Here is a 16,525-nt window from a genome sequence, read left to right as displayed (position 1 = left end):
ATAGTTAGTGTGGTGCGTGTGTGGAGCAATGGTTAGTGCTGTGTGTGATTGGTGTCCTATCAGTGCGGGGCTTGTGCATTGCCCTGGTTAGTGCGTTGCGTGCATGGAGCAAATGCTAGTGCTGCACATGCTTGGTGCCGTGGTTCTGGTATTGGTGTGCATGCTTGATGCCTCAGTAAGTGGTGTGCTTGTGCAGTGCCCTGTTTAATGCTGTGCATACGTGATGTGCCGGTTAGTATGGTGAGTGCATGGAACCCTGGTTTGTGCAATGCGTGCTCAGTGCCTTGTGACACTCATGTATAATATACGCATTAACATGTTGGTTTTCCTGTGATATGGCAGTGAGAATTTTGGGGACTCTTCGGACAATGCCCATTTTGTCTCATCGCCCCATCTCTCCCATCTCCCTTCACCTAACCCACGGCCAATAGCCCGAGGTCGAGGAACGTAGAGGCAGCCGAGCGCGTTCAATTGTTCGCTCGGTATTGAGCCCTGCAAATTCTCAGTGGCGCATTTCCACTGCCTCAACCACCTCATTTCCTTCGACCTCTTTGCTCAACACTGAAGATTCCTCCCAACAGGCCTATCTTAGTGGGTAAGGTACTTTCAGACATGGTATATCTGGTGTTCATTGTGTGTTTCACTGAAGGGTTTGCCTGGCAAAGTGCAGTTGGTTTGAGATTGGGATTGTTTCATCTGTGTGCAGATGGCAAAGTTTATGGCTAAGCTAAGCAGTAGAGCTTGGGGTGTTGGAATTGCAGCAATGGAATTGTGTTGTGCAGGAAGCTGTTCAACTTACAAACCAAGTTAACCTTGCGATATACACCTGAGATGGTGGGTGGCACCTCCTTGAAATATCACTGCTCGTGTTGATGTTTTTGCCTGTTTTCCTTCCCGTGGTCCTGATTCACCGAAACATATCGGCAAGTCTGGCACAGACTTGTAAACCACGTGGATGTTATTTTGAAATATATAAAGTTAAAAGATTACACAATGCATTAAATATAATGTTTAAAGCCTTAAAATGTATTTCTTAATTGCATATGAATTTTGTTTTTCATTGAAAGAACGCAAAGGGCCAACATTGTCATTTCCTGCTCCAGTTTGGTTTTTAAGTGTGGTTTGTAATACACATGGCCTTCTAAATTAATGAGGGGCCATGATTAAGGGTAATACATGTTCAGGAGAGCGAGTCCACAGGCGCAATGAGGTGTTTGTGATTTGGGAACCAAATACAGTACTGAACAGTATCAACATCTGCACACCTCCCTCTAATGCCCCTGGTGTTGGTGGTTGGGTTGGTTTGAGGGGACGTGGGGATAGAATGATGGGGGCTCGCAAACTCACAAATACAGGACGTCCATCCATCCATCCATCCATCCATCCATCCATCCACTGGGACCATACTCTGTACAGAGCATTGGTGCTGCAGAAGCAGTCTCCTGGGCTAATGGGCACAATCCCAGACAGGCCGCCACTCCGACACAGGATAGTCAAATGACTCTATCATCCCAGTAAGCTGGTACTCATTTTGCTGACCTCAGAGGATGACAGGCTGAGTCAACCCCACCTGGTATTTAATTCAATGGCTGAGTGAGATTTGAACTCGGGACCCTAGGATCCCAAGCACAAGATGTCGATGGGTCGCAAATTAGGAGTCGGTATACATTTATCAATTTGCGAATATGTGGAACTCACAAATACAGTGAAGGAATTCTGACTTCCTTCACTCACTCATTTTTAATCAGCAAGTTCATTGAATCCATCATCGCAGTTCACATTAAATCCTTCCTTTTCTCCAACAATCTCATCTCAGATCACCAATTTGGATTTGAACTCGGTCACTCCACCTTGGACATGCTGCTTCTTCTCTCCCAACAATGGATGGAGGCCCTCGATGTCAGACATGAGATCAGGGCCATTTCTCTGGACATATCTTGTGCTTTTGATGCACTCTGGCATCCTGCCTTACTCTCCAAACTCTGCCTATGGCATCCAAGGCCAACTCCACACATGGCATCCTGACTTCCTCTACTCTTGTAGTCAACATGTCACTCTCAACAGAATCCTTTCATCTTCTCTCCCTGTCAAGGCTGGAGTGCCCCCACGACAGTGTTCTGGGTCCATTCCTATTCCTGATCTTCATCAAGGATCTCTCTGACTCTGGAAAATCCTCTTTATCTATTTGTTGATGACTCCACCTTCTGCCGTGACATCCCTCATCCTTCAGGCTGCAGCCTCTTCCCTCTCGCTAGGCCTTCAAAAAATCACAAGATGGTCTCAAACACTTGGAATATGTCTTTTAATCCTGACAAATTTCACACTCACTATCTCTCTCCAAAAACACTGCCTGGCACCCCCAACGCCACTCCTATCAACTTTATTAACAATCCTCTTGGATAAGTTCAGTCATTCTAACTCTTAGGTGTCACTATCAGCCATGATATTTATTGGGCAAACCACATTTCAATGTTGGCCTCCAAAGCCAGCCACCGACTGGGCATCCTCCATCATTCAATGTCCTTCCTTGGCACACCTGAACTCCGATCCACTGACAAGGCCTTCAGCCGCAGCTTGATGGAGTAATGCTCTCCTCTCTGGGCTGGCTCCCCTGCCTCACATCTTGCTCAGCTTGACACCGCGGAAGTCGAGGCTTTTGAGGTTATTCGAATCGCCCGTGATGAAACTGAGTCTGGGTGCATCACTTCATTATTGCAGACAGGTCTGTAGTCTCTCTGTCTTCTACCACCTCCTTTCTGGTCTTGCACACTCTGCTCTTTCTGTGCTTTCTCACCCCACCCTCACCTCACCCCCCCCCCCCCACCAGATTTCCGCAGGCCACACACAGTCCACCATCAACCCTCCTTCTGATGAAACTACCAAAATCAAAGATCACTGCTCACCTCCACTCATTCTTTATTCTTTTTTCCCCCACCTGTCGGAACAAGATCAACATCCTATTCAATATCACTCTTTTCTCCAGGTCTTCAAGACAGCTGTTCACCACCATCTCAGGTCGTCCCCAATCCAAAACCATGATCTTTTCTACCCTCGTTAACCCCACCCAAATCCCTGCTCCTTCCAATTTTGTAGTTTTCCCTCTTTAGACTTCCCTTCTGTATCCTTCTTTATCTATGGCCTGAGGTCATACAGTCTGATCAGGGTTCAAATTTCTTGTCAAAACTTTTCCAACAGATTTGGCATCAGTTGGGAGTGAAACAGGTTACGTCAAGTGTTTACCATCCCGAGTCACAAGGTGCTTTGGAAAGCATGACTAAAACTTACTGCTTTGAGTGTGACAAGGATTGGGATGAAGGGGTGCACTGATTACACTCGCTGAAGGAAAGGGTATTGCGTTTGGGTCCGCTGTTTGTCTCTGTTTGTTTGTTTGTTTGTTTGTTCGTTTGTTCGTTTGTTTGTCCGCACAGAACTTTCGTGTTTTTCTCTGCAACCGCTTGTCGGATTGAGACAAAATTTTCACAACTGGTGCAACTACTCATGTATAATGTTTTAATCATAATTATGACGTCATAGGTCACGTGGTGTGGCAGCCATGTTGGAAAAACTGAAAAAAAAACTTTGGACCTCTATCTCTGAAACCACAGCAAGGAAAAAGTTGAAACTTGGCACATAGCAAGTACTCCTCGTGGAGAATGTCTGATTTATTTATGACGTCATAGGTGCCTTTGTAATGACATCATAATTGCAAATGTAGAATGCCATATCTGATTCGTATGAAAATTTTTGAGGGACATATCAGGATAAAATGGTCCACAGACAGAAATTTGATGATGTCGTCGGTCACGTGATTCGGCAGCCATATTGTTTTAAAAAAAAAGCCTTCATGAATATTCTTCTCTGAAATGGCTTAACGGATCGAGGTGAAAATTTACACGCATGACTCCCTCTCCATGAGGAACAAAAGGTTCACACATATGACATCATAAGTCACATGGTTTGGCAGCCACATTGGATTCACCCTAAAACCTATTAAAAAAAATCTTCTTCTCCAGAACGGCTGGACAGATCGAGGGGAAACTTCACACAAATGTTCCCCAAGCCACGGGTGTACAAGTTTGTGAAGGAATAATTGATAGTCACCTGTTTCATTTTGAGTACATCAACAAAGCTGAGTACATTTTGAAATGCTTTCTTGTCATTTAATTGTGCTTGGGAAAGGTTACCTTTGCTGTGAAATTTTCTGTTCAGTCACAACAACAACAACAACAACAACAACAACAACAACAACAACAACAACCAATAACCAGCGAGTTCACATAACACATTACTCCACGCAGGTGCGCTGTCTTGAGAAACAAGGACATGGGCGGGGTTTACAAGCAGATAATTTGATTGGTCGTGATGACATAAAATGCCGTAATATTTTGTCCAAGTACCACAAAATGGAAGGGTTTTTAAAGTTCCAAAAAGGCAATTTATTTTCTCCTGTTTTCAAAACTGTATATTACATATTTAGATATACTGTATATGTATATATGCATATTACTGTATCTTGAAATTAAAAAAAGATTTCAAAGGTTCGAGAACTTTTTTTCCAGAAGGCATCTCTTACACCACCGTGTTTAACACTTTAAAGGTAACCTCGGATTTTGAGGACCCCAAGCCAAACACATATTTACAAAAATATATCTATTTTAAAACATTTTTTCTGAAGACTTTTTTTTTCTTAAAGTAAAAGAATAAAAACAGTTGTTAATACTGTTGTGTTTTTGGATAACCGGCACTCCTCCGAGGAAATGACACCCAACATATAGCGATTTTAAGAGAGTTATTTCATTAATATTTGTTTAGTTAGCCCTTTCCATATGTCTTGTGGGTAAATGGGAAAGGTGCGTTGTGTAGGGCTTTTCGTTAGATCTTCAATCCTCTAATCTTTCTTTTATTTCATCCCTTTACTTTACTTTATCTCAAACACAAACCATGCAAGCAAGCGCACATACAGAAAAGTTACGATGATGAGAGTGCGAAGAAACACAGCGAAGTTCATTTGTATACGTGCGCCATTTTCCGTTCAAACTGTGTGCAAAATCCAACAGCCGCCTCACCTCAGACCCACATTATGCTCACCACAACGCTGCAATGCTTACCATAGCCACTGCACACGTCTTCTAAAAATCCCCACAACAACCTACATCCATGCTTTCACCACAAACGTCACAGCTTCAATCATCTACTCTAACCTCTTCGCCACAATGCCACATCTATAACCACCTATCTCAATCTCTTCACCACAAATGCAACAACGATTCTCTCACCTTCCTATAACCACCGCAACTACCATTAACCCCTTGGACGCTCACCACAGTCTCGGTGGAAACTGAAGGAATGAGGATAATGAGAATTGGGGTGTTTCGGTGTGTAAATTGAAGCGCAAGCATGTGCTGGGGTTCATTTAAAGATGTGCGGATAGCTCTGGGGTGTTCCCAAATAAGCACGCTTAAATGGAGTCCAGCGTAGGCATGTTGTTGGCCAATATTTGTGAGGAAGTTGGGTTTCTTCAGATTTGGGATAAGAAATGTGCCGCTCATCCACTGCCTTTTCCTCTTGGATCAGTTCATTGAATGTCCTGAAGTAGTGATTGTGAAGAGCATCAAGTTGTTTTGGCCAAAGTTTGGAATTCCATCTGAGCCTGGGGTTTTAAAGTTTTGCATGTTTTTTTTAACTTCTTTTCTAATTTGTTCTTCATCAATCATCACTGGGGTAATTTCCTGTGGCTTGAGGCATTCTGCAAGGCCAACAAGCTTGATTATTGTGCTCAACCAGCCTCAAGTCTGGTTCAAAAAAGTTTCCTGATTTCACTGTAACTTTTTTTTTCTTCTGTCATCAAACTCTACGTTAATGTTTAAATTGAATTGCATTGTTTCCTAGTTAGAAACTTACTCTGTGTCATGTCTTCACTCTGTTCATGTGTGTCTGAGTGTTGTTTTAAAGGGCCATGCTTTTCATATCTCTTTCTCATGGAGGAGATGTGTGTGTATAATAGGTATCCTACTTGTTCACATACAAATTAATTAATAACACTGATTGGATCGGTTAACTTTGACAATACAAACCATGACCGATGTACTGTATTTATCATGAAATTTATGGATGTGAGAATTTATTGGTTGACTTGTTAGTCTCGCATGTTCCTGAAGGAACACAAAATGATATTGTAAATGTGCAAAATGCCATTCACCGAGTGAGCCTGCATTGGTTCTCAGATATCATATAATCCATATACTCTGGTGAGGTTCTGTGTTATTCAATGCACTGTCGTGATTTTATGTGCAATGCAGACATGAAATGTCGACACCACGCAAGATGTCAGTCGTTTCAAAATCCCGAGAGTGGTTGAACACTGTTGGTGAAGATGCCAGAGCAAATCCGAGGGAAAAGCGTGGAAGTCGTCATTGTGAAGCGTTCGACCGTGAAGTTAAGCCGGTAGAACCTCAAGCAGCTGCAGATGTGGTCACTCTCATGGAGACGGTGAAAAACAGCATCAGCACAACAGTTTGTGGTGATGTCAGTGGTGTGCTGTTGATACACTGGAGTTGTTAATGGTGTGATCTTGATGTCTCCAAGTTGTAAATGGTGTGCAGTTGATAGACTGGAGTTGCTGAAGTACGCACTTAAAAGTGAAATGTGATGAACTCCTTTCGTGATGTAAATGCTCGCTATCACTTTTTCTTGGACATTGTATGGTGCTTGCTGGACTTGGAAGTAGTCACATGAGATGTAACTCGTTTTCTCATCATTGTCGTAACCTTGTACAATTCCGGCAAATGGGCTGCTTTCCATACAGGGTCGAGAGAAGAGGATGATCTGTTTATTTTGGAAATCAATGTAATCTTTTGTTTTCTTGTAGATAACTCCAAAAAGACCACAACGACCACGCAGTGCAGTTAACCCATTGGGGGACAGACGGATCTCTCTCTCGCATCCTGTTGTCAATCCCAGCACATCTTCACGTCCACAATCCATGGAAATCCTTCCCTCTCCGAGTAAGTACTGCCACTTCGTGCCAGTGATTTCCCGCAATCGTGGAAAATGGATGGAATTCATGGAATCCGTCACTTGAAAGTGAAAACTGAAAACTGAAGCTGACACAGAAAATAATGGAATGTATCAAGTTGCAGAAAAAAAAGTAAAGATTAGTTCAAATTACAAATATAATATTCACTAAACTGTCTGATCTTGTGTGTGCAATTGTCTACAGCCTTGATTCCCGCAGCGTAATTATGAAAAACAATTTCAAAGTTTTTGATCTCGCTATACGAAAAGTAAATGTAAGTACCACTTCAAAATATCACACCACAATTCGATGCACAAGGAATACCATTCACACCGTCGATAACGGCCGCACCGTCTTTACTGTCTACACCCAGAGCTTGAGCACAACCAATGCTCCACTCATGCCAATTACAGCTGTTTCAGATGAGGATCGCTGTGAATCTCCATCTCGATTGCTGGCAACAAATACTGGATAAAATCCAGTCCAACAATCCCTGGAGATGCTGGTCAGAGTAAAATTTGATTTAAAGGTCACACAACTTTGTTGAAAATTTGGTGAAAATATTCCCTGAAAATACAATCGCCGGTGAAAACAAAATGTTCGTCATTACGTGTGCATTTAATAACCCTTTTGGAGAAACTTTTTTTTTTTTTTTACGATGAAAAATCAAAATACACATGACATTGATACTGCCAGAAATAACATTCAAACATATCAAAGGAAACACATGAGGCACAAAATGAAAACTCTGATGATACCCCATGGTAGAAAATCTGTACAAATTACTTTGGCGATGAAAAGTATTCACTGAACCAATCATACAGGTAGTGGATAAAAAATGGAACACCTGGGTAAATGATGGACACCAAGCAACAGCTTCCACGCATGTGTGGCCCATGTGTTAATTAAGCAAATAATATCCCAGCATGCTTAGAGTCATGTATATAAACACTGTATGGACCTGTTACCTCTAATAATGGCAAACATGACTGCAAGAGGAGATCCCCCAATACCCCCATCCACAGAGCATGTGTGGTCACCCAATGAGTATGACATTGTTGTTATCCATATGTCATGGCCTTCTCAATCACCAGTTCTGAATCCAATCGAGAATTTATGAGATATTCTCCACCGACGCCTGAGACAGCATTTTCCACTTCCATCAAACAGGTGTGAGTTGATTGACTTTCTCGTGGATGAATGGTGCCGCATCCCTCGTGCAGAATTCCAGACGCTGATGCACTCTATGCCACGCACAGCGCATTCAGGCCGTATTGGCCACTCATGGTGGCCCAACACCCTATTGACTTTACATTGGTGTCTCCATTTTTTTTCCATCCACTACCTGTAGGTAACAATTTTGAACCACTCACAATAGAAAACCTATTGAAACGTGTTTGGGAAGACATGGCAACCCCCCTGGTGTACTTTTGCCAATGTACTCGTACATAATGCCGTCTCTGCATATGACATTTAAAGATGAGCAAACATGGATGTGTTTTTTTAATTTTGTCTCATCTTTTCCCACCTGCCGTTTATAATTTTGTCATTTTATTAACCCTTGCATTTCCACGTCATCCTGGTGGTAAAATATGCCACCCAGAGGCAAAATACAGCAAACAACAAACCAGAGCTAATTGGAAGGTGTGCGTTTCATTATTATCCAGATCTCTCAGAGAGAATCGCAAAAATAATGTGAAGTGCACATATTGGAGTAGCCCATTAACCACTATGTACTATTCGGGGTGTTTTAACCAAACTTAAAGATGCAATACCGGAGAGTGACAAGTCAGGTGTGGTGAACAGCACCGGGTACAAGGACCATGGAGAGACATATATCGGAGAAGCGAGGAGAAACTTCCATACATGGCTGGTTGAGCACAAAAGGGCGGTGTGATTGGGTAACATAGATCAGTCAGCAATTGCACGGCACCACATACAAACGGGGAATCAACTGGAACTCGGAGCAACCTGCGCACTGGATGTCACGCCCAACAAACACAGGCGATTAATTTGTGAAGCCTGGCATGTTAAAAAAACAGAGAGGTGGTCGAACAAACGTACCCATTGACCAACATATACAGTACAACACACTTCTTAAAGTATCTATAAGGGGATGGTACAAGAGCAAGGATACAGGTAGGTTCAACAATAGTCTTGGTACGCATACACCGCCACAAGAAATCACAACGCCACTGCAACACACTGCTCCACACACTGCTAACATGCCATCACGCAACAACACACACTCACACCCTTCATGGGTACGTGCACAACACATGCAGAAAGTGCATCAACCAGCACCCCCATTAGTCCTGCAGCGTAGTCTGATATTTCAGATCACTTGTTCAAATTTGCATAAAAGCACCAAAATTGGTACACATGTAGAATAATGTATTCCGAACAATTCTAGATATGGAGCCACCCGAGATTGTGCCTTGGTCGGCTTCGGCGACCATTTTCCAAAATGGCCACCATTCTACTTCAGCGAAATTCGCTATATGCTCTTATTTTCTTATTGTATTGGTGGTAGATATAAGGAAAGTGTAAAATTCAGTAAATTGACCATGAAAAGGTGCATTCAAATATTATGAGCCAGTATTTTCAGTCAAAAAGCCATTATTTGATTTGTAAATTGCTGCTCTCCTGAAACTTTTCACTGAAAAGTACCTATTATTGCCTGGAGAACAAGAGTCAAATGATATTCATCACATTCAATGGGTTTGGAATCAACAAAAATTGCATTATAGATTACATACTTTACTCTATTTTGAAAAGGGAACTAATAATCGTGATAATGACAAACTCAGAAAATGTAGTCAAATTATTGCACACTTCACTTTCAAGCGGCTACGGTTTACTGTCTACTACCATTCTACCAGGACACATGGTACACGCATACATCAGTCTAGTACAATATGAGTTTCTGAGCTCAAGTGTACTGGCTCTGGATCAAGAAGTGAACACTTTTACAAGCAATGTGCTTTGCATTTGCACATTCTAAGCTCGGCCGATATCTCAGTCTGTGTCTACTGCGTCTGTCTACTGACATTCTCCTTCACAAGCACACAGTCCAGTGCATTGCAGATTAGCCTTCTTGCATTTGCAGCGGTTTCTACAGCCTTTTTTGCAGCCGCACGACACCAGCTCGAAGCAGCTTTTTGAAGCCTCAGGGAGTGTGGTCCAGAGCGGTTCGTAGTACCCATCCTCTGTTTTCCACCAGCCACAGCTTGTTGGTGATGGAAGCACGGTTTGAGGGACCAAGACCTGCCCCCAGACAAAGCCACCCTGGAAGACTGATCTCTTCACATGCTGTTCCAAAGCATCGTAGGTAGGTGGGATGCGCTGGACGGAGTTCCTCTTGGCGAAGAGTTTCTTTTTGGCCTCGTTGACGTCCGTATATGGATTGGTGCGGTCATAGAGGAGCACCACAAACCTTTCAATGCAGTGCATTGTGTCATCCTGTATGTTGACTGGCGTGGTGGTCAGGGTCACAAGAGAATCTGTCAGTTCTGGAAACGAGTTCCATGTGGCCCAGGCAGATTTCTTTCCATGCCCCACGAATGCTGATACCGTGCCACATCCGGTCATGGTGTGGAAGACAGGGAGGGCACGTGCCTTCTGTGGACCGAGGGAGGCAGATATTTCATGGGCAGGGATGTAGCGGTAGTTCATGGCCGTCCCAAAGGCAATCCAGAGTTCATCCACGCATGGTAGTGCCTGGGCTACCATCACCACCAAGATGACGACGTCGGTGTCTACGGTTCCAACTTGAATCTGACGGTGGTCATGTTCTGCAGCATGGGCCACATGTAGCCAATATTACCAATTACAACACCATTTCCACCACTACCACCACCACAACAAAATACTTCTGAACCTGTCACTGATGCTGTGTGCGAAAATGGATTTTCCCATAAAAATGACCATTTTCCCCCAATACAATGGTTGGAAATTTAATAAATCAATACAAATGACATTTGTATTGTTTTCCTTTGTAAATGCACATCACATGGAGTATTTATCACCTCTGAGAAACCTACAAAGAGAATAACAATGACAAATATCCCATGTTGTTAAAGTAGAATGGCGGCCATTTTCCAAAATGGCCGCCAAAGCTGATCAAGGCAAAATCTCGAGTGGCTCCATATCCGGAATTGTTCAGAATACATTAGTCAACATATGTACCAATTTTGGTGCTTTTATGAAAAGTCGAACAATTGGTTTGCTATGCTGCAGTACTACCTCCCGATCCACATGTATAACCAAAAGACGATCGTTTAATAACCCGAATGTACTGGGGCATGCACAGTTAGCTGTGTATACACATAATTACAATACCAGATTTAAAAATAAATAAATTTTAATGACCAGGAATCGGTGGAAATCCAATGATGAGTGACATTGCCACATTCTGATCACCAAAAGATGTGCGCATGCCCACACACGTCACTGGAAGTGGTTTGTTCATAATGTCCGCATGTGGTTAGCTGTGCCTCTTGGCCTGAGAAGGCTTGCAGACTACAAGCAAAACGTTCCCTGAGGAGGACTCTCTTTTCTTGTTTGTTACAAATTTGGGGAGTGGAGTTTATTCAGACTTTGTTTGATCGATTGGTTGGCTGTGCTGTGTAGCTGAACGATGTATTGTCCCAACTGCATAAATTTAATGTCACATATTTAGGGATGTTTTTCTGTCTCTCTCCAGTCCTCCCTCTGTGATTCTGCTTCAATGCCTTTGTCAGCTATTTGTCGGTAAAAAGTAAAACTACGACAGATGAAAGTTGAACAACATTCGCTCACCATTGCTTCCTTCTGTAGCAGATGTGGATGTATCGGTGCCTGACAACCCACCATGTCAACCTCCTCCTCTACCAGAGAAAAACCACCCTGAGCATTCTCACCTACCTGAAGATGTGGTACTTCCACCGAGTTTCTCCATTCCTCATGTACGGGAAAACACATTGCGCACGGTAAGTACCACCAAGTACAGTAGATAAGTAAAGCCTGGAAAAGCCAAAAATGATGAAATACACAGGTTCACCAACTGGGTCTGGTAAAGTCACATGCATTCTCCCACCATGGAAAAATTAACAGGAATTCCAATATGATGCTACATTTGCATTAAAATATGCATGTAATCCTGTCAAGGAAGAGAGAGCTGAAAATTAACTTTAAACTTCTCTTGTACTTTTGAGGCAAAGAGGGATGTGGAGGAGAGCTGCTGTAAATATAAGTACTGAAAATGTTGATTTGCATACCAATGTCGATGCTTTCTTTACCCCGGATGTATGCGCGACGTTGTCGTGACCGTCATCCAAAGCCTACGGTTCAGCAGTCAATGTGTTGTATTATCTGAAGACATAAATTTGTGATGGTGATACTGTTGGTAATACAATCTTGTTACTTTTATACTGATTAAAATATTGATTAAAACTTCTTACTTTTTTGCAGTGTTTTAAATGTTGATTTTCACTTCTAATTTTTATGGAGAGATTTAAATGTAGATTATAACTTGTTCCTTTTATGGAATGAAACACATGTTGATTACAACTTGTTACTTTTATGGAATGATTTATATGTTAATTATAACTTCTAACTTTTACAGAGTGATATAAATATTCATTACAACTTGTCACTTTTATAGTGTGATATAAATAATTATAGATTACAACTTGTTACTTTTATAGAATGATTTAAATGTAGATTATAACTTGTTACTTGTATACAGTGATATAAATGTCGGTTATAACTTCAAAACAAGGAAATCCAACACAGGTGGAGGCCATTCAGCCCATCATGCCTGCACGTACACCACACTAACCCATCTACACAAGATTCTAACTTTTATCGAGTGATATAAATAAATATAGATTTTACTTGTTACTTTTATAGAATTATTTAAATGTAGATTATAACTTGTTACTTGTATAGAATGACTTAAATGTTGATTTTAACTTGTTACTTTTATGGAGTGATTTAATTGTTGATTATAACTTCTAACTTTTATAGAGTGATATAAATATTCATTACAACTTGTCACTTTTATAGAGTGATTTAAATGTAGATTATAACTTGTTACTTTTGTGGAGTGATTTAAATGTGGATGATAACTTGTTACCTTTTTATATGGTGATTAAAATGTAGATTATAACTTGTTACTTTTCTAGAATGAGAAACATATAGATTATAACTTGTTACTTTTATAGTGATTTAAATGTTAATTGAAACTTATTACTTTTATTGAATTATTTAAATGTAGATTGTAACTTGTTACTGACATATAAAGTGATATAAGTGTAGATGATAACTTGTTAATTTTATGGAGTGATATAAATGCAGATTATAACTTGTTGCTTTCATAGAATGATATAAATGTGGATTATAAGTTGTTACTTTTGTTGAGTGATATAAATGTAGTTACTTTTATTGAGTGATTTAAATGTCAATTATAACTTGTTAAATTTATATAGTGATATAAATGTTGATTGTAACTTGTTGCTTTTCTGCAGTGATATAAATATTGATGAAACTTGTTACTTTTACACAGTAATTTAAATGTTGATTATAGCTTGTTACTTTTATGTGGTGATTTAAATGTAAATTGTAACTTTATACTTTTATGGAGTGATATAAATAGAGATTATAATTTGTTAATTTTATGGAATGATTTAAAGAAAGATTATAACTTACTTTTTTACAGTGATATAAATGTAGGTTATAACTTCTAACTTTTATTGAGTGATATAAATGTAGATCATCACTTGTTACTTTTATAGAATTATATGTATGTTTATTATAACTTGTTACTTTTATTGAGTGATGTAAATGTTGATTGTAACTTTTTACTTTTTATGGAGTGATATAAATGTTGATTATAACTTGTTACTTTTATACAGTGGTATAAATGGTTATTAGAAGTTGTTACTTTTAGAAAGTGATAAAATGTTCATTTTATTTTGTAATTGTGCTGTTGCACTGAATTTAACATAAATGTCTCAATTTGGACTCAAAGCTTCTGCAAATTGAGCTTGTCTGAGGAGATCATTTAATATTTAGTGATCAGATTGTCGATTAAAACCCAGCTGCTTTGGGGTAATCAACCTTTCTCCCTTGGTTTTGGCTACATGTGACAGAGCTACTCTGTGGTTAATGCTTAAATGACCTTCAACATGGCAGGCTATTGTGGAATGCCAACAAATTCTAAGTTTTCATCACCATACCTTCCTTATCTAAACATCCTCCCTCTCTAAATCCAGAAAGTGATCTATGTACCCTCCCAAAGCATGCTCCTCTCAGGTGTTCCATGAAAAACCACTTGGCAATCCAATTCCATGTCTCCAGCACCATTTAGGGTCTTGCCACTTGGTTACTGTTAGCATTTCCACTTTATCTTGTTCGATCGCTCATAAAGTATGGTTTGTTGATCAAATAGGAATGTTATCACATCATTACCTTTCAGGATATTGTTATCAAAATAAAGACCAATTACTGCACCATATTCTCAAGAAGGAAGCCAGCCTGGTGTTGGCGCAGTGGTTAGGGCAGCAGCTTGGGATCCAAAAGGTCCTCAGTTCAAGCCCCATTGGGCCACTGAATTAATACACCAGGGGGTTGACTCAGCCTGTCATCCTTCCGAGGTCGGCGAAGTGAGTACCAGTGTACTGGGCCGGTGTATACCCTGGTTAAAATAGGTGTACCATATCCCTGTGTCGTAAGAGGTGACCAGGTGTGCGTCAGGAAGGGCTTCCGGTGTAAAACATGTGCCAAATCACTATGCGGATCATACAGATGATCCGCTGTGGCGACCCCTAATGGGAGCAGCCGAAAGAAGAAGAAGAAGATTCTCAAGAAGGAAGCCAGATATAACACACACACACACACACACACACACACACACACACACACACACACACACACACACACACACACACACACACACACACACACGCACGCACGCACGCACGCACACAAGCACACACGTACATATACATACATCCATGCACATACATACAGTACATAATTACATATCTACATACTGAGCTTTTCATCAGCAGTTGTGAAATGATTTTTCACTGCACTCAAAAAAATTATCGATATTCTGACCTTTAACCCCTATTTGTGCAGGCGGCACCACCCCTGCCAGTGAAGAGTGACCACAGCAAAACAACACCGCCACCACCTCCACCCCCCAAAACATCTCGTGTCCACTCTCAGCACCAATAGACATTTGTCAAACTTCAAATATGAATGGACTTTTATCTTTTATGGGAGATGAGGAAACGGATGACATCGTGTCCCTCCTAATCTTTCAGTGGATCATGTTGTCTTTAAAGGAAGACTTATTCACTGTGAACCTGAGCCTGGGGTATCTTGACCATGTGTTTAAGGGACCATTAAGCACTAACTCCCAAATTATTTCACTTCATTCCTTTTATATTCTCAAGGAGGACAATCGATTGTTCCTGCTGTGATGGCAAACGAGCCTTAAAACTGTGCCCCAGTTACTGCCTTTCCTTGTTTATAATGAAGTTGATTTATAATCCCACTCCTTTTAACCCATTGAACAGAACCAAAGCACAGTGAGGTGAGATGTCAATAATGACCTCAAACACTGGGTGTTTTATTCAAAATTACAATGTACAGACATGTGTATATATTTATATATAATGATCTAAATGATTTTATAATACTGCCAAACTTAAAAAAAACAAAACTATATCGTATTAGTGTAGGCTTATATTTGCAGGTGTTCTACTGGAATTTCTCTTGAGATGTTTTAACCTGTGGAGTTTGTTCACTGGTTTACAAACTGCTGAACCCAAACAGCACAGTCTTCATCTATGCCCTTGTAACCCTCACCCCAATGCTAACCGTAACGCTGACTCCAATGCTACTAATCCAAAGTATTACTGGAACTGATTTTGTTTTTTTGCAAATAAAATGAATTTTGGATTTTACATGTTGAGTAAACTTGAAGATTGTGTTTCTCATGTTTTGAAGAAAAAAAAGAATGTATGAAGACGTGATGATGTATGAAGAAGTGGAAGGTGGAACTGTCTTGAAAATGGTAACAGGGTGAACTTTTGTGGGATTTTACAGAAAGATAACAGGGTAAACATGTGACGTCTTCCAGGACAATAACAGGGTGACCTTTCAAAAATGTTCTGTAGATATTTTGCAGAGCTCAATATAATTTTTATGCAACCTGAAGAAATTCTATAGTACTCTGAGGAGAGGTCAGTTGTCCCAAAGAATTCTTAGATGTTGCACAGAAGATCCATTTAAAATATTTATAAAACCCTGCCTCAAATGCATGTTCTTTATGATTAATTATATGTTCTACAGAAGATCCATTGAAAAGTTTTTAAAACACTGCAGAGAATGGCTGTTCTACAGAATTTATGAGACATTCCATAGAACATCCATTCAAATATTTTTTAAATCTTGAGGAGAATGGGTGCCCTCGAGAATTAATGAGATGTTCTTTTGAAGATCCATTTAAATATTTAT

At 40.5% G+C, this 16,525-nt stretch overlaps 1 protein-coding gene across 5 annotated transcripts; it reads left to right on the top strand.

Annotated features, from left to right (window-relative positions):
* Nucleotides 1-404: 404 nt before the first annotated feature.
* On the top strand, nucleotides 405-15,972 carry LOC147016231 (uncharacterized). 5 transcript variants are annotated; one of them, XM_085849071.1, is made up of 6 exons: nucleotides 405-595; nucleotides 707-834; nucleotides 6,300-6,525; nucleotides 6,869-7,004; nucleotides 11,834-11,985; nucleotides 15,140-15,972. In XM_085849071.1, exons 3-6 carry the CDS (start codon nucleotides 6,307-6,309, stop codon nucleotides 15,236-15,238), a joined length of 606 nt encoding a protein of 201 aa, XP_085705197.1. In that variant the 5' UTR covers nucleotides 405-595; nucleotides 707-834; nucleotides 6,300-6,306; the 3' UTR covers nucleotides 15,239-15,972. The 5 variants fall into 5 exon arrangements, with proteins under 5 accessions (XP_085705197.1, XP_085705198.1, XP_085705196.1 ...); XM_085849072.1 differs by lacking the exon at nucleotides 707-834 and having other exon boundaries at nucleotides 11,837-11,985; XM_085849070.1 differs by lacking the exon at nucleotides 707-834 and having other exon boundaries at nucleotides 406-595.
* Nucleotides 15,973-16,525: the final 553 nt, after the last annotated feature.

This window comes from Eptatretus burgeri, chromosome 12 (assembly GCF_056783735.1).
Source record: "Eptatretus burgeri isolate ZD-2024b chromosome 12, Ebu_testis_v1, whole genome shotgun sequence".
In the NCBI taxonomy this organism is placed as follows: domain Eukaryota; kingdom Metazoa; phylum Chordata; class Myxini; order Myxiniformes; family Myxinidae; genus Eptatretus; species Eptatretus burgeri.
The sequence above is the reverse complement of the archived record's forward strand: the minus strand, read 5'-3'. Positions and strand labels throughout refer to the sequence as shown.